This window comes from Amphiprion ocellaris, chromosome 9, assembly GCF_022539595.1.
Source record: "Amphiprion ocellaris isolate individual 3 ecotype Okinawa chromosome 9, ASM2253959v1, whole genome shotgun sequence".
Lineage (NCBI taxonomy): Eukaryota > Metazoa > Chordata > Actinopteri > Pomacentridae > Amphiprion > Amphiprion ocellaris.
Window position 1 is genome coordinate 18,892,867 of NC_072774.1, and position 19,533 is coordinate 18,912,399.

At 41.6% G+C, this 19,533-nt stretch overlaps 1 protein-coding gene across 1 annotated transcript in view; it reads left to right on the plus strand.

Annotated features, from left to right (window-relative positions):
• Positions 1-19,533, plus strand: part of iglon5 (IgLON family member 5) — a 103,260-nt gene that overhangs the window by 64,634 nt on the left and 19,093 nt on the right. The window contains exons 2-3 of the mRNA XM_023276205.3: positions 10,930-11,008; positions 18,298-18,530. Coding sequence (XP_023131973.1) covers positions 10,930-11,008; positions 18,298-18,530 — 312 coding nt within the window. The remainder of the gene's footprint in view (positions 1-10,929; positions 11,009-18,297; positions 18,531-19,533) is intronic.

The following is a 19,533-nucleotide window of genomic DNA, read 5'->3' on the forward strand; positions in this document are numbered from 1 at the left end:
AAAGGAAAATGACGTCAACCAACCTCCTTCTAACTTGACTAGACCAAGGCCTGAGCTTGTGGTGGGGGCTTGAATATCTGCCACATGCTTTCCTGCACATCTGTAGCCAGGCATAACTGGCAACGGGCGGATATGTGTGCAGGATCTAGCGGCGACAAGTCACAGCAGGAACAACAATGGCAAGAGCTGCTGCGATTCAGAATGCAAATGAACCCCATCCACAGCTGTAAGGATGGCTGTGGGCACAGCCAGGCGGAATCTAACCGCACACAAACCGACGGAAGTGTGCAAATACATGCACAAAAATGCACATTTAAACATCCACACACACACATGCACACACACACACACACACAGATTTAAAAACATGCACACAGCAAACAGATTTACACAAGCTTGCAAATACACACACATTCAATCTCTCTCTCACACACACACATTCATGCTGATGCTTACTTCATCTGTACTTGCCAGCGCCTTAGTGCACTGCACCATGCCTCCCTCTTTTTTTTTTTCACTCCTTCTCCCATTCTGTCCCTCAGGAGCTCCCTCCTAAGCAGGTGTTAGCGGATTTCTGTTCCCTCAGGTAATTCTGTTTTGTTCTCGCAGCAAGTACTGCTGCTGTGAATTATCCTGACAGCACCTTACTCCTGGGCTCTGGCCCTCACCTTCTTCCCCCTCTCCTGCCCGACACTACTTCCCTTTCTTTCCCTGCAACCTGCACTCCCATCCTTTTTTTTTTTATCCTCCTGCTTGCATCTCCTGCTTTCATCCTCACTCTTTTACCACCCCCTGTGGTGCAGGTAGCAAGACCCCTGGACATGCAGGGTTCAGAACACAGTAGCCCACACACACAAACAAACATATGCATGCTACGACAAGCCTACGCAAACTCAGAAATGTCCGCCTCAACAGTCATCCCAGGAAATACACACACATACACAAATGCATGACTTCATTGTGCATAAATATAACCCAGGTGCACTTGGAAACATCTCATTCTAGCAGCGTGCTTAGTTGTTTTGGCATTCAGTGAGCTTGATGTAAAAATGTTGCTGATTTGTTGTAGCCAAAATGTTTTTGCTCTTGTGTTGCTGTTTGCAAAATGCTCAGAGAAAGAATGACTTATTTTAGATTGCTCATTACCATGGTGGCTTCAGTCAGCAGCTAATTGTTCTCCATTCAGTCATTACAATTAACTGGTCTTATTGCTCTGTTTGAGTATCTTACATGTTTTACATATTTCCACACAAATGTGTCATTATCAGAATGAAATGAATGGCGGTGGAAAAAATTAATGAGCTAAGTCAGTGGTGGTGGTGCTGCTGTAAAGGCTTATGCATGCAAAAAAAATCTAAACAAAAGCCAAATGAAATCTTTTATTCAGCTCCACAATGGCTCGAGATTTTGTTCAAAATTCACTGAATGCATTTTTGGTGCATAATCTTTTGTCTTTCATGGAAACTGCATGATTTCACCTCTTTCAGTGTAAGTTAATGTCCAGATTAACAACAATGGCAATAATTCCCAGGCTCTCGTCAAACTCTGTTTTTCTCATTAGTCCTACTTTTCAAGTGAGTCATAAATGACCATTGGCAGCTTGTATTGCCTGGTCATCCATTTCACACACATACTGGCCAAACACTCAACTGACTTTTTGATGCCTCATTCCTTTTGACTCCACTTTACAGCCAATGGTCCTATTGAAAATAACTGCTCCCATGCTATTACACTTCTTTGTCTCCTGTCACTATCAGCCGGTAATTGCTATTTTTATTGTAGACTCTTAGAGGCTCAAGTGTAAACTATAGGGTAAGCCTCACCGCAGTGCTGGGAGCTTAACCGCATGGCTGGAAATATTTGTTCAGTCCCACAGGTGCCTATAAACGGAGCTCCCATAAGTAATAGAAAATGTGGAACACAACAACATGTCCAGAGATTTACTACATGGATTTATTATTACATGTATTTATTATTCAAATATTTTAACACCATAGCTTCAGACTGGGCAAAGACTTCACATAAAATTGCATCTTGGTGACAAAAAATTGGATTGTCAGAATCAGCGAAAATCATGATTGAAAACTTTGAAAATTAGTCCCTGAAGGTTTTTGTTTTATATGAGAGTTTTGTCTCATGTAATGCGTAACAGTGAAATACAGTTCACGGCATTAAAATTACATATTATGTGACTTTGCGAGATTGTCCTCCCAAGAAAACTGACAGTGCATCAGTCATTTCAGCAAATGCCAAAAGCAAATGGCAATTAAATGACAAACCCCTGCAGCAGCTGTAGGAATCCAGACTCTTTTCCGTTTGGTGTAAAGGACAGAGTTGGAGATGCAGATGACGGCTGTTAGTGCCCAATTTGCTACAAACATTCAGTGTTGGTTCAAGGGGGGATTTGGTGATGTTTTATGGTTGTCTTATTGTGAACAAATCCCAAGAAAAGATGAAAACTAACAAATATTTAAGTTATCCTCCTCTGTTATAGAGCATCATTATTGTTCAAAAGCACATCATAGAGTCACACCGTTGCACTGGATTATTTATTTCTTCATGACAAAAAAATAGGCAAACAATTTGAGTGGAGCTCCACAGATTTCCAACGGCGATCACTTTCGCAGTCAGAGCAATTTCTATAAGGCAGGAGTCGTTGCACATGGTCATTTTGACAAATTTACAGTTTCTGGGACAGAGTCTGATCGGTGTGACAAGCGTGAAGGTGCACTATGAAGCACGAGTAATGGGTATGGGAGGTATGTCGCATTTTCAGTGTCACAAAGGTGATTCCCTTTAAAACTAGCTAGATCACCATGGTAACTTATGCTGCACAGCTAATCTGCTTCAGATAAGTTTCTGTTTAGAGTCAGATATATCAGCCTATAAGATGCACCACCATTTTCTTTCCTAACAAGAGTCTGTATGAGCCACAGAGACTGTCAGCTGAGGCCTTATCTATATAACTTGTTGAGCTGTATGTTAGTAATGCCACTGAACAAAGCCGTCTAATTACAGTTGCGCAAACTGGAGCTTGCACGTTGCCAAGGGAACCGACGTGTATTCAGTTGATGATGCAGAAAATGTAGAAATATGTTTTTATGCTTGGTCCTCATTTCTTGCCAAGAAAATTTTACACTACTGGTACCGCATGTAATAGAAAATGGGTTAGGAAATACATTGATGTGTTGGTATTTTTCCATAAAAATATTCAATAAATTGTGTATCCTTTATTATGTTAAATTTTTAGAAATTAGCAGCAGGCAAATAGCAAAATACATAAAGTAACTTACCAAATTTTCAACCAGCATTCCTCTCCTGACTAATATTTTGCCATAAATGTATTTTTTATCTTTTCACAGTGCTCCAGTATAACAACCTGTTCGCCTTCACTGATGTAGGCGGAACACAATCGGTTATTTTGTGCAAAAGAGGAATTAGATGACGCATTAAACTCCCACTTTAATTTCAGGCTTGAGGCCTGAAAAAGAAAACCGGGGTTAACAAAGGAAGTTGATAACCGCTGTTGTGATATCCACTATCTCTAATTAAGGTTTTTAGGGTTTGTCAAGACAGCTAACAGAAAGAAAACGTTGATCATGCTTCATAGTACACCCCTTGGTAGTATTCAGGAAAGGAAAGTACACAGCAGTGTGTATGCAGGCAACAGTGGACACTAACATTACCCATTCAGTTGTGACAACAAGGGGCTGATTACCCTTAACAGAACTGTGAGAGGCTGATGGTCAATGCTCAGTAATGCACTGAACGCACTCAATAACCGATGGCACTGGAGACTTTCTGCTGAGCTGAACAACAAACATCCACAGTCTGAAGGGTAAAACTGGTCCAGAGCACTTCATTTTCGAAGGCTGACTTTATATAAGTAGAGGCAAAGAAAAACACAGCAATTGTTTACAAGGCGAACTATATTTTTGAGCATAGCTGCCCGCTCACAGGAACTTCTCTCTGTAGACTTTGAAAGTGATTGCTTTTAGGAGTCTGCGGAGTTGTTTTTAAATACATAAACTAAAGTGGCCATCTTTTTTTATAATGATGTGCTATTTTCCCCGGATTGTACAGACCATAGTCATTCCTAAAGGTTGAATTACTGGCATGGTAAACAGACACCATAGTTGTGTTTGTGCATAAACCTAAGCAAACCTCCACATTATCCATGTATATAAGTATATATTTGGATAACAGAACAGAAAAATATTCCTTTTTAAGATTCCCTGCAGAGTTTTAGATCGATGTATAGTGCATCAACCATCAGCAAAAAGAAGAAAACTAATAGAACAAGTAAACAAGACAGGTTTCAAAATATAAAAACAAACAAAAAAAAGGCATTTCAATTATTAGCACTCAACAAGTTTGTAAGGCTTCAAAAAAGTGGTCTGAGGCACTGAAAGTATATACAACTCTATCCAGGGAGCACCTTAAATAAACCGATTTTAACTATTCTTTTGTGACACGGGCATGTAATAGAAGCATTTCCACAAGATCATTCCTTTACTGAATGCTTTACCACACATATGTAATTAACTTTACACTAAACTGTGCATTCACAACTTTGATATGTTGGTTGCCATTGAAGGCACTATGCTGCAGTTAGGTTGCATTTACTGCAGGTATTATATCCCTTTTGATGCTTGTAAAATATGTTATTGCCAGCGATGATTGATGCAGAGCTACTTGGGGTGAATCAGTATTTTAAGCCTCTCTTTTAAAGCAGTGACAGCACTTGCCCACAAACCTGTCAAATTACCAGTGTACAGGGTGTATTTAGGGGAGTCTGCAGGGTCTTGTGTAAAGCGGGTGTGTGTGTGTGTGCATGCGCGTGTGCGTGTGTGTGTGTGTGCTCACTGGGAAAGGAAGTAACAGTTTAACTACTATATTGATTTCAAGACTGCTAAGGGGTTTAGGCGTCAGTCCAAGGAAAATCGGGGGTAAAGGAAAGCGGAGTGAGGCTCGTCCCTGGTTTTAGCACCCTCGGCTTCTCTCCCCAGCCACGCTTGATTCAGTGGTAAAGATCTGTGGCTGCCCATTGAAGTTGTACAACTGCTGCATTGAGTACTATATGGCTGTGTGCACTCTGCAGTGCTCTATTGATTGATGTGTGAAGAGGGATTAGTAGGTGGGAGGGAGCCGGGAGAAGGGGAAGATGCTGGGTGGGAGGGAGGCGACCAGAGGCAGAACTGTGGATGCGGCATGAGGGCAATAAAAAGGGGCAGATGTCACATCCTTGGTAAGGCCGAGTTAGACACCCGAGGGTGATGACCTGCTTCTCTGTAAATGTTGATTGTCTTGGCTTGCATGTGAGATCAAGCTGTGTTAGCAGTCATATGTGTGCCAGAACAGTATCTGGGCCCTATGGGACTAACCAAATACATAACCTTGAACCATGAGCAGCTAAATGTCCAACCATTCCTCTCGACGCCTCAGAATGAGCTCCGCAGAGCACCTACTGCCAAAATAAACCTCAGTCACGTAAAGACTCATTTTAGTCATTCAACCACATTCCTCCAACAGAAAAATAAAACATTTGGTCTGAGAGGAGGAAAAAATGACATTACCAGACAGATTCAAAACAATTCATCCACCGTGACTTCTCTGACATTTCTTAGATTTCCTGTCAAGTGGAATCCCGCCGATATCCATTTTGCTTCACCAGCAATTGTGAAAAGCAAGCGGCCTGCATATCCATCTTGTTGGGGCTGTTTGAGCGAGGCATCCAGGTGGTTTCTCGCTGCTTGCCCATCACTCTCCCCCTGCTCTCCTGTTGCTCTGTCCCTGACAGGTGGTGCTGAGGGTGGAAGCAGCCAGGAGGGGAGTCGGGGATTTCATTGATAGGGAGGAGAGGGGCTGAATAAGGAGTGGAGTGAAGGAGAAGGAGGATGAGGGCAGGAAGAAGGGGGTTTCAGAGAGGTGGACATGAGGTTGGATTTGAGCCGGCCAGAGTTAATGGGATCAGACGAGGAAGAGAAAGGGATATCGGTGCTGGTTAATGTTTAATCCTCCATCCCCAACCCCTTGTCTCCTGCCTGCGGCTCCCGGCATCTGATAATCCTTGGGCTGCCTTTCTTCATCATCAAGGTGTTGAAGGAAGGTGCCTCTGTAAATATTTAATTGGCTGCAGCATGCCGGTGTTAATTATGCGGGTGTGTCTTTCCTTTGTTTAGCTCTTCACTCCAGCTTTACTGACTGTGTCCTTGCACTTTTCTCTTCATACTGATGCTTCTCTATTGCTTTCTCTTATTGCTACTACTATTGCCTGTACTGCTAGTATCACTTAATACTGCTGTTACTTCTGTTGCTGCAGTTACATCTCTCTAAAATCCATATTCCACTACAGCTGTTCTTCATTCTCTCTTCATTCACTTTCCTCTCCAGGACCTCACCTCACCCTGGTTATCAATCTTCACCTTTCCCTTCCACCTTGTGTGATACCTCTCTTCTTCTTCTTTCAATTTCAAGACCACAGCAGCCCTGGTTAAAACGGATTATTGTTATAGGTTTCATTATAGCCTCTGCCGTTATCCGTCTTGACGCCAATCAAGCTTTCAGAAGTAGCTTTCCCTCCTCTCTGTTTATTTGATCGTCAAGTGCAATGTGAAATAGATGAACGGTACAAAGACAGCCTTTCAAGGACTTTGTGGGCTAAACTTGTACCGCTCAATAGAGCTCTACTCATAAGTGTCTGCCAGTAGCAAGTGCAATTACAAACAGGCGCATGTAAAAGTCAAGAGAATACAAATCACATAATAGATGTCTCGTGGGTACTGAGCAAGCAGCCTTGCAATGCTTTTACAGACAAAAGACACAATGCAGGAGTGCACAGAGATAAAAAAAAACAGTGGACCACAAGTGGTGGGAATTACGTGAATGTCTACATATGGAGCACCAACAGATTAAGTGCTATCCACAGATGAGCAGAACAGATTTCTACATTTGCAGAGTGCATAACAACAGAACCGAGAAAGAAGAAGGTAGTGCAGGTGAATTAATTGTCTGCTAGGCCAATGTTTTCCTGTGTGTAATCCTTCAGGCATGTCCATAAAATTTTATTCTCTCACAAATCTTAACTTGAGGCTCAATGCTGTGTGCAGGCAGAGGCTGGAGGGGGTAATTTGGACAGCATTCAAATTTGTGTTTGTGCCTGTTCATGTGCATGTATGATATGGAAGTGGGGGTTCCATTTGTGTGCAAAGCAGGTCATAGCAAGGACAAGATATACCAGTAGCCAGACCAGACTGTATCTGCTGTAGACAGACGAGAGCAGGGAAATTCAATATGCCAGTGGCCACACCAACACCAGGGGCCACTGCAGTGTTCTCCACCAACACTGTCCAGCGCTGTTTTACATGGTGATTTATCATTCAGGCCCAGCTCAGTTTTGTTTTATGTAAGCTCACCATTTTTTTTCTTTCACGGTTTTGTTTTAGTATGCTAAGTCGGTAAAGACAAAAAGCTTTTTTTGGTGTGTATGTTTCCACATTTAGAGTCTGCAGGGTAGCAAATTGTTTAAGCTTCCCCGTTGGCAAGTACCTTCCTTTCTGGAGTGTCAGTGGGCAAGACTCCTGAACAATCCTGTTGGGTGCAGTTCAGCCTGCATGCTGGGCCCCTGGAGGGAGCAAAGAAAAGGGAGAATTTGAAGCAGGGATCAATAAAGCTGAAAGTAACTCAGAAATTGAAAGTGACGTCTGAGGATCCTGTTTTGGCCATGCAACGGCACACTGCCGGTCGCACTCTGGCCTCATTATTGTTCTGTTTGATCATGTCCGGTGTGTTTGGCCAGCAACGTTTGAATTAATTGCCTGAAAGGAATAAATAATGAGTGGGAGACACATCCTATCATTCAGTCAAATGATGTTTACATTTTGTTTTACACCCAGCACCCACTCGATGCCGCAGATGCACACTTCACATTCCTTCATCCACAGTAACAATAACTATTTATGCCCAAGAATAAACAATGTATCACAGGATCTATATATATTTTTTGACTGCATTGGCAAATTTTCACACCAGTATTGTCAGCTGCAAGGCGCAATAGTCTTGAAACAAAATGCTATACTCCTTAATTTTGGGCTCAAGATCTCATTTAGTGCGGAAAAAGAGCACAGCACTGTCAGATTAAGAAATCCATCATACAACCCTCAAATGTGGTCATTTTCAGATGATAATGAAAAAAACAAAAGCACTTGTTCCTATATACTGCACGTGTGTGTTTTCATTAGGTATTTGACATTATCTTGCTATCAAAACTGAATAGTCCACCTGCCAAGTCCATAATAATAGTGCTTCTTCTCACACAATGCTTTGCAGTCAAGTTGCGGGGGAAGAAAGAGCATAAGTGCTCACACTACCCTGAGGGCACCTATGTCTCAGTGGGGAGGTCCTCTCAAGTCATTCAAATACAGATGCTGGTCCTGTAGTATTAATGTAGTCGAAGTAAGTGACAGAACCAAAGAGGGTTATAAAGTAGAAAATATGTGGAGGAATTGAGCAGAGTGAATTCTAAATATTCTTGTACGTCTGTTTTCCTCTGTTTGGATTTCAACTTATGTGTTGCATTTGGATTTTCCACAGGGAATGTGAGTTTTCTATGTTTGTTCACACCGTGAACTCCTTCATCGCCACCGTTTGGTTTAATCGATGAGTGTTTTGGCATGTGTACGCCTAAACTTGCATCTGTCTGGGATTCGTCCTGCAATTCAGTGGGGGAGAGGAAGCGTAGGGTGAATGTGTTGACTCGGTTATCATGTTGTGTGGCACTAGGGAGCGGAGGCAGGGTGATACAGGTTTTAGAATGCAAGGTGCCAATCGAGCTGTGAAAATGGGAATTGAGTAGGGAAAAGGGAATAGCTCCCCGCTGGTTTGTAACCTTCGCAATGTTGTTTGGAGCATTCAGCATACATCATTCATTCAATCAAAATGAGTGCATGTGTGAGTCGCATGTGTCCCCCTGTAGTTACATTATGTGATGGAGAGCGTCTTTTCTCTGTGTGTCTGTAATTGTGTACGTGGAGTAGTGTATTTATGACAGCATGTCACACCCGTCTCCAAGCCCCAAGCCCTGGAACTGAATAGAATTAACCTAAATAAAGTCTAGTGCGTAGAGTACAGAGCACTTGAAAGGGAACAGCTGAGAGCTTGAGCTGAGAACTCTCTGAGTCTGACAGGGCACAAAGAGCACAGCAATGCTATGCAACATTACTCCATAGTAAAAAAAAAAAAAAACACAGATAAACGAAGGCTTGTGACAGTTTTTGAGCACTGGATACAACAGCTAATGTGCTACTCCCCTCCCCCAAGGCTTTCCAAGAGAGAGGGAGACAGAGATGGAGCCAGTTCTCGGATCCTTGGTGAGTCTAGATAGCAGGGCGGCAGCAGCACACATTAATGCGATTACAGCTTTTAGTGGGAGATGTTCAGGGCCAGTTTTCTTTTGCGGCGTCGTTAGTTTGTCCTGTTTTCTTGTTCCCTGTCAGTATGTCAGCAAACCAATGCACACGTTCACACCCAGGAGCAACAGACACCTAGATAGAATAACTGCTGCTTTTATGCACCATGAGCATAAAGCACATGCAGTGGAGCGCAAATGTAATCATACCCACATGAATATATGCATAAACATGCATGAGTAAAGTTTATATTTATCGTAGCACGAGCATGCAGATCAACCAAACCACACCGAGATTCACAGAAATGGCAAACAGAAGTGGGCATAATTAGTCTTTATTTAAGAGATGATAAATTACTTATTTTAGTATAGTTGGCAAGACTTGCTGCTATGCAGTTGGGAAACCTTTTGATTAGCGATCCATGATGCACATCATAAGTTGGAAGCCGCTCTCATTATTCTTTGTAATCAAACCGTGATTCCACAAAGACCCTCCATTAATTTAAAACCCATACTTTCGATCCATTTAATGGTGCATTACTGTCATTTTTGGGTCTTATCTCTTAGGAAGTTCTCATATGGTATGCTTAACATGTCTCTGACTTTGTGAGGCTATTTAACCAACCTTGAGGTGCTTCTTAGCACCTGACTGCAGCAGCTTCATTTCATAAAGTCACCATTTATTAAACCTCAAGGCTAGACAGGAGCTAAAGCCTATTGAGATATTGAGGTCATCTTGCAGGCAGAGGGAAGAAAAGATTGTCAGAGATGGAGGGGGGACACAAGCTGCAGTATCTGGTGTCATGCTGTGTTTTGGCAGAGTGTAGATGGACAGAGCCGGGTCTCTTACTGAGGAGTGGACTGCCTCAGTAGGCAATATTGCTGCCAGCATATAAGATGTTTAGTTATCTTTGTTTGCAGTCCAAGCAAGTTCGCAAAAAATGACTTCAGACTGTTTTTTTTTTTTTTTTGTCTCACCTGAATGTGTCAAACACTCACAGATGCCAAGTCTGTGTTTCCTCTTCAGCTAATAGCTCTCAGGATGTGTGTCTGCTCTTGTGCGAGATTGAAATATATGTTTGTGCTTTTGTAAGCATGTGCCTCTCTTCTGTACATGTGTGTGTGTTTCTGTGTGAGTATGTATTGGTAGGCAGAATGAGCATCCCTTCTGTTACCGTTGCTGTCCCTTCATTTCACGCTCCGCCAGCTCCGCGTGAATCCTCTTCCCTCGGCTCATTATCGGCGCTGTTCAATGAACGCGCATCCCACCAGAATGCAGGGTAAAACCGAATCATTATTCAAGTATGGGGGTCAGTGCAGACATTGTGACTCTTTTGTTTAGTATATTTATTACTTTCCCTTTAGAAATAAGCAAGCAGGATGCAGGACACATCCCTGCCCCGTATGATTTGGGGAGGTAGTGGATCTTTTCGAGCAGCTGACCTGGGATTGATGAACACCAGTGGAGCGTCTGGTACCATTATTGGATGCTCATTGCACACTTCTCTCATTTTTCTTGGCAGGGTCCTGTGTGCACGCAGCAGAATTCGGACACCTGCCGGACAACATTACGGTGTTGGAAGGCGAAAGCGTCACTTTGAGGTAACTCTTGATCCTACACCTGCACCAACTGATTACATGAAAAACATGTTTGCCCCTCCACCACCTGTCACGCTGGTTAATTTGCCAAGTCTGTCACATAACTTCGATTAGGCATCCTACCATGTGGCATATTTTTCCAGCTCTGTCTATCCTATCTAAATGAATAATAATATCTGTCGCTGGAGTCTTCTACCCTTTCTGCAGTCACCTTATCTTTTTGCTTTTTACTTAGATTTAACACTAATGATGCATGGGTCTGCTCTGTGGGCGGACCTCCTCTCTGTCCAACCACACCTTCCTAAGTGTGAGTGATAAAGTTGAAATCACAGCTTTTCCCAGCTCCCAACCAAGCAGAAAAACAGCCAACTTGCTTTTTTCCCTTTGCATGGATGTGACCTGGCTTGGCAGAACACTCAGCAGTGCAAAAAAAAAGAAAGTCAACATTACTTTCATCACTTTTAAGCCTACACCTCTCACCACCAACTCTGAACAAATTCCCCTTTTGTCCCTTTTACTCCCTTGAAACAAGAGTGGGCCTTCTGCTAAGATGAAATATGCTATTCTGAAGCCAAGTACAGTTGCATCAATATTTGATGTAACCTTAATATTTGGTCAACAAGTCTCTTTTAAAGTTGGAAATCAAATCCGCAATGCTGAACTGTATTGTCATCAAAACATGTAACTTCAAGCTGTTCTATTAATGTTGTTCAGTCCAATCTATAGGATTTATTTTTCACATGTAAAACCTCAAACTGAATGCACTTAAAATCTGTGCTCTCAAGGCAACATTTTTCTTTCTTTACAGTTTTTGCATCACAAATGCTGTGCAGTAGTACTGCATTAAACGCATCACTTTTATTTCTGGCTATAAACTGTGGTCCCAGTGTTGATTACAGTGTGTTTTAGATGGTTTTTAGAACTCCATCAGTGCAGTTGTAATGACATATTTTTGTAATCAGATGTGTGTGCAAGTTTAATCTGCGGTGGACAGCAAACAGCTGTCAAACAAAAGACTAAAGAGCTTTATAAATAAACTCCATTTTAATGTAAAAATCACTTTTGCCCAAGTGGCACAAATACTTCTGTTATGCTTGAGACAATGCTGTTGTGTTGGCTTTGATGCGCGCCATTAAGAAGAAGCACATTTGATGCTATTATGGTGCTCATTTCCTCTGGGCTTGCAGTCCTGTAGCAACATCATCAGCAAAGAAGTGATTAATTTTAAAAATAGATTATTACTGCATTTGTACACAGATAATGAATTTTTATGATGGGATATCTTACTTCGCTGTCTCTCTATTTAAACCCACCAGCCACAAATAGACAACTAATGAATCAAGGAAATGGTTTCCCTTCTGTTAGGAAGAACTAATTCCCTTCCCTCCCTGAATACATGGTAGTCCTTTTGTGTATAGAAGTGGACCTTAATCACACACTATTTAGTTTTTTTGTTAATTTTATTTAATTTCACAATACCAGTGGTTACAAACAGAATTGCACTTCTTAAAGTTAAGTTCATTTGTTTTATTAAAATAAATTACATATTAAAAGAATATTACATTCTAAAATCCCCTGTCAGGTGATGTGGTAGATGTAGTAAAAGTATTTAAGATAAATACATAAGGATGCACAAATGTTTTGTTGATTTTGAATGTTCACTATTGATGACTGATTGTGGAACTATGAATTGAGGCGTTGTTATTCGAAGAGTCTGAATAAAATCATGTGCATTGCTGTTAAATGTATTAAATCCATTCAGGAGCTCTGAGATTCTAAAGAATTGGCCACTGATTTTTTCAGCTCACTTTTGCCACTGTAATGTTTTGTTTTCAGCATGCATCACCATGTTAGCTTGCACCTCTTCTTGCAACATTTTGTGGTAGTGATGGGATTTAAACGCCTGTGCAGAGCTGATGGAAGAGTACTGACCAGATGAGAAGTGCAGGATGGGAAAGAGGTCTTTTGACAAGAAAGATCCCTTTGGCAGACATTGAGGACAGAAATGCCACTGCCTGAAGGAGCAATAGCACAGAAGGTTAATACCTGAAAGTGGCCACAGTTAGTGCTGAAACTAAAAATCTCTGTAGCCTTGCTTCACTAGGCCACAATGGTCTGGCTGCACATCACTGACATTCTGCTATAGGGGAAAAAACGGTGTGGCTTGTTTTTATTTATTTATTCATTTGTAGGTGTTTTTTAAATTATGTCTTTAAACCAATCACAATCTTGGGCATCTTGTTTTTTTTTTTTTTTTGGAACAGTTGCATGCAGGGCTGTCTTCCTGCACAATTCAAAATCTCTGCAAAAGTTAAAATTTTTAGTGCTAGCTCTGAGGCTGTTGGTTTTTCCCATAGTGAAGTGGATTTTTACAACAGTATCATGCAGATAGTGGAAGGGAAGGACAGAGCTGCCTGAAATTACCACTTAATGGCAGACTTATACCCTTAGCCTATATTCAGATATTTTTTGAAAAAATAAAAATGTTCGTGCAGCATTCGAACAAGACAGACGCAATGCTTTCAGACAAATTAAACAGTTGACAATTTAGAAGTTGACGATCTCCTGGTGTTCTAAGGCAGAAAACTGAACAGTTCCTTCACCCACCATCAGTGGTGGCACCTCAAAGATTCATCCTGCATCAGTACCAGCTCTATATCCATGTGCTCACCTACCAAACAGGACTGCAGGGTCCCATGTGGGTGAACCCAGAAAACCTCACTATAAGGAAAGTGAAGACCCAATGACCTGGTAATGTGTCTCTTTGACAAGTTTTGGTTGTTTTAAACTGTTAACCATTATTGGAAACTAAGTCTGGGAAAGACTGTTAAACAATGAGAAATAGCAGGGTGCTCACAGCAGAGGCCGTGTCATGCTTGAATAAAGCAAAGTGCCGCTTGAAGGCCATTTGGGAGGACTAGAGACAGAGGCCTAATGTTGTCAAGAACCACATTATGACCTCCAAGTGGAGGAGTGGATACAGGCTCCTGTCTACTCCCTACTCCTATTCTGGACTAGACCTGGCACTGTTTGCTATTTTGCTATTAGATACAACATTTGGTCTGAATTATTGAAAAGGAGACATCAGGGAATGTGAAGTATGATTTTTTTAAAAAACAGGAAACAAAGAGTGCATGGAGGGGAAATTTTAAATAATCTGTAACTTTGGGGAAATGTTCACTCGATGGCCAACAAGACGAGGAATGGAGACCTTTGTCAGGACCCAGGATGTATCTTGGGAAAGCAGCTTGATGAGCATCACAGAAACTAGACTCTATCTCTGACTGTAACACCTACATGAAGGGCTTCCTGACAATGTGGGACACCAAAGCGATTGGTAGGGGACAGAAGGGAGGGGCTTGTTTTGCTTATTAAAAACAGATGGTGTCACCGTGGTTATTCAACCATCAGGAAATAAATATGCTACAAGGACATTGAATCTTCTTAGAAGTGATCACCACTGTTTGCATTCTTCGATATGTAAAGGCGGAAGCTGCTTGTGACGTTGAACATGCTGTTGTCGCAAGACTACATGTGAAATACACAGATGCATCCATTCTCCTGTCTGCAGATATTAACCATGCCACTCTCTCCCAACATATTGCCTGCATTCAAACTATGTTTTTTTCAGTGCACAACTGGGAGAGATATGACTCTGGACCGTTTGTATGCTAATTTCAAAAAATGCGTGCAAATCCATTGCACTACCACTCCCTGAGGAATCAGACCACAATCTGGTTCATCTTTCTTCCACCAACACCCCAGTTGTTAAAAAGATGCCAGTAGCCACCAAAACTCTGTTCCCAGGAAGCAAGGAATCTCTGCAATGCTGCCTGGAAACAACAGACTGGAACATTTTCTGTGAGTCATATGGGGATGATATTTATGGAGGAACAGGTTGTATCACCAGCTACATCGATTTCTGTGTTGATGTTAACATACCCAGCAGAGAATTCTGGTGTTTTTCTAACAATAAACTCTTGGTTACTAGCATCCTAAAAACACTGGTAAACCAGAAGAAAAGGGCTTCCAGATGGTGTAGCAGTGAAAGAGCAAAGGCACTGCAAAAGAGAAGTGAAGGTGAAGATTATGGAGGGAAAACAAGCCTATTGGAACAAACTGGAACCAGTGATGTAGCAATTGGACTGGCATGAGGAAGACCACACATCTAGAGCAGAAGGAAGGCCACTGTTTAATGGAGATCAGGACCTAACGAATTGAATCTGATTCACATATCTGACAGTGCTACATCAACACATCTGCTGCCTGTGGCTCATACATCACCCACCACCATCTTAAAGAAAACCTCACCCCTGACATTCAACACATCTCAGGTCAAGAGGGAACTGGACAAACTAAAGCAGGTGGAAATTCCTGGACCAGGTGGCATTAGCACCAGACTGCTCTTAACAGCTGTGTGAAATCCTCACTGGCTTATGAGGTCCATGTTCTTTGACATTTTATAATAATCCAGCTAGATGAGAAGATGAGAAGGATGCAGGTGGAGTCAGAAATAGCCTCCTGGGTCATGGATTATTTCAGCTACAGACCACATTATGTGCAGCTACACAGCTGTCAGTGGAAGGGTCCTCAGCAGTGTGGGCGCCTCAAAACGAACTGTCCTCTTCCTGTTCTTGTTTACTCTTTGAACATCAGACTTCCAATATAGATCGATCATCTTCTCTCCCCAGAAATTCTCAGATGATCCAGTAGTTGTTGGATGTATTCAGGTAGGATGTAATGACAGGTACAGGGGCATAATTTGGGACTTTGTGGACTGGTGAAACCACAATCCTATACAGCTCAGCATCACAAAGCCTGAAGATATACTTGCGGATTTTAGTAGGAAGAGGCCCAAACCAGTTCTAGTTACTATTCAAGGTACTGAGGTGGAACTTGTCTCCAGCTACAGATACCCAGGAGTACAGCTGGTCTACACCCACCCACATTGAGACACTAGAATAGATTTTATTTTTTTAGGAAGGCTGAGGTCTTTCAACATTTACAGGCCTCTTTTGTGCATGTTCTATCAGACTGGAGTGGTCTGTGCTGTGTTCCCTGGTGTGGTGTGCTGGGGAGAGGGTGCTCGCACAGCAGACAAAAACAGAATTATAAAACTGATCATGAAGGCCGGTTCCATCATTGGGACTGAAATGGGCCTTATTCAGCAAGTGACGGGGGAGAATTCTCCCAAATCGAAAGTAATTTCTGGAAATCCCACACACCCATTCCACGCCCCGGAGGTGAACCGGCAGAACACATTCTGTCACAGCCTGATTCCACCGAGGTGTCAGCCTGAATGCTACAGGAGCTCCTTTCTACTCGCTGCCATCACGCTGTTTAATGGACAGGAATAGGAATCGCCCTGGTGCACATCATGTACAGGGAATGGTTGTGTGACGCTGGGTCTGCTTTTTTCTCCTGATGCATGGATACATACCTTTATATTTATACATGTGTTTCTATATATTTTTCATTTTGCGATTGATGGATAGTACACATCTTCTGTGAAACCTGGACATTGTTTATTCATTCATAATACAGATGTTTAATTGTGTTATATTCAGTTTTTCGCATGCTTTCAATTCCTCTGCAACTATTGTGCCTAAATGTTTTATACTCAGATTGTAAGATGAGTTGTCTTGACTGTAACTGTAGCTGTTGTAACGAAATAATTTCTTGGTGACTCAAGAGCAGCATTCAAGCATGTTGGACAGATGTAGACCAGGAAACTAGTAGTTAGGGGGTAAAAAGTGTAATAGGAATATATTTTGCTGACATTGAGAAACTGGGCTAGTTGCTCCTCCACATAATCCTCCATATGAGTCATACTATAGCCTGGACTGAGCATCTAGGACAGACCAAGACTTATAATTGTGTTGCTGAATGATTCTTTCAGCCAGGATAATACAAAGATGTACTGGAATATTGTAAAACATGCCATGACTGTCAGGCTGGAGCCTCCTCCAAAGTTTTGTCACTCCTATCATGGATATACCTTATGAAAGAATAGCCATGAATATCTTTTCACATCCCAGCAAACCGTTTGCTGAAGTTTACTACATTTTTTTTTTCTTTTTTGGAGACTGCTATTTGTTTCGAAGAGCGCAAATAAATGGCTTCCTATTTTCCAGGCTCGCTTTTGCTAGAGTAATGCTTTGTCCTTCTACATGCATTGCCATTCCACTTCACACCTCTCCTCACAGCACCTTCATTCCCCTAACTGCCAGGAGTATTTGGCTTTTAGGTCATGCTTCAACCTGAACATCAGTCCATGTCTTGTAGCCTGTTTGTTAAAGACTTCCAAGCTTACCTGCACTGTGGTTGTTATGCATTGTGGTGTCACTGCCACTGACTTGGCAAGTGATCTAAGATTTACCTCAGTAATATTTATCCAGGTCATATCAATTAAACATGAGAACTACAGAGGCATATCATTATACAAGCTAAAGCTTGGTAAGGACATCTAGTGGCCAAGCTAAGAATTGAAGTCACAATGTGTCATAGAGGTGTCCCAAATCTTTGGGTACTGCAGAGGTGAATACTGTATTTTAGCGCACTATTATAATATTCAATTTCTATTATGTGTCTGATTTTCCAGTTAATGACTTTTCAGCCAGTTTTAGCCAGAAGAAATACCTCAGGACTGGAAATATATATGTCTCGGCCTGCAATCATTATCAAAGTTGTATCACTGACCAAACAAAGTAACTAAACTCCATGACTTGTTTTTGTGCAATATATTGCTCACAAGCTGTTGATTATTTTATGACTGACCTCAGCAAAATATTTGCTCCACCTGTGTAATGCAATCGTACCATAAAAAGTTTGTTCATTTATGTATGACAAAACCACAGTTACAGTATTTCTACCTAAACGAACAAACAGCACTCCCCTTTATTGTCAAGGCTCCAAAATAAGGATTGTTTTACGGAAATCTATTCTGAAATGCTTTGCTTCAATAAGCTGTTCTGGTGGCTCACAGATGCTCAGCACTGTACTAAGACACCTAATGTGTGTTTTATAACCGTTACTCATATATATGTATATATATATATATATATATATATATATATATATATATATATATATATATATATATATATATATATATATATATATATATATATATATATGTCTATACCCATGTCCACCTATTGCGATATATAATGATTTTAAAAGGCCAATATACAGTATACAATACTACTGTTAAACTCCTCTCAGTCATGATCTGTCAATATATAAACTGAAACAAGCCTCCCACCTATTAATCACTGTCTGTTGTCTCACAGATGTCGGATTGACGAGGAGGTCACCCACAAGGCCTGGCTGAACCGCTCAAATATCCTCTTCACGGGGACAGATAAGTGGTCGCTGGACAAGCGCGTGACACTGGTCAACAGTAACAACAGCGACTTCTCCATCCACATCGACAAAGTGCAAGTAACCGATGAGGGGCCCTACACCTGCACCTTCCAGGCCAATAACAAGCCGCGCATTGCCCATGTCTACCTCATCGTCCAAGGTCAGCAGCTAAATTGAGACAGAACTGGAATCTGTTAATAAGTGTCTGTTTACTACATTCAGCAGTTCTGGATAATTTTGCTAAGATATCCAGAGTCTGCAGATTTGATTGCCACTGCAGCTGCAAGACAAAGAAAATGTTTTTCACTGTATCCATGGTACTGGATCCACTAGATTGTTTAATTATGTATATTGTATTCATCCAAGCATTATATACTATAGTGTGTGACTGTGGTTTGATTTCATGGGAGGCAATTAGAATTTTCTATGGTTTTCTATGTTGCTGTGTTCTTCTCTGTGAAATCATAGTTAAATACATGCCTAAAATTTGTAACAGACAACTTAGTCATTACGGCATCTCAGTGTTCAAGGTTGGTATTTACTGTATATAAAAGTCAATCTTCTTATGTCTTGAAAGCTTAGTTGGCTTGTGTGCATGCAGCTACAGTAAAGCAAGTGCAGTGCAGGTGACAGATAAGCAGAAAGTCAGTTGGAACAAGAGGCGAGCTCAAGCCCATCTGTTATTTTCGTGTGACGCGTTAAGATTACTTGTCTTTGTAAACGGAAATTTAGTCAGATCAGATGGATGAGGCTGTATGTTGAGTAGGTACACAGGAGGCTGTCCAAGTGCCTGACTAAATAACTGGCAGTGCAGGACCACGACTCAGTCATCAAGTCAGCAGCTAAGTGAGTGAGAGTCTGACTGATCCTGAGCGACATGATGTATTGGCGCACGGCTGCCCGGAGGATGGATTTCAGATGTTTTTCCCCCTGCATGTGTCAATTTTTATGCATATATGGGAATGTGTTGTGCAGATTGCAGCTATACATCACTGGCAGAATGAAACTGCAAACTTTTAACAGAATATAATCAGTATATTATGCTGGAATGAAAAACACAAAGCCTTGGCTCACAACTCACAGAGACAATGTCAACTGCTTTACTGATAGAGATTTCACATCGCACTGCAGCCAAACTAACACTCTTGTTTGCAGAGTCCAAA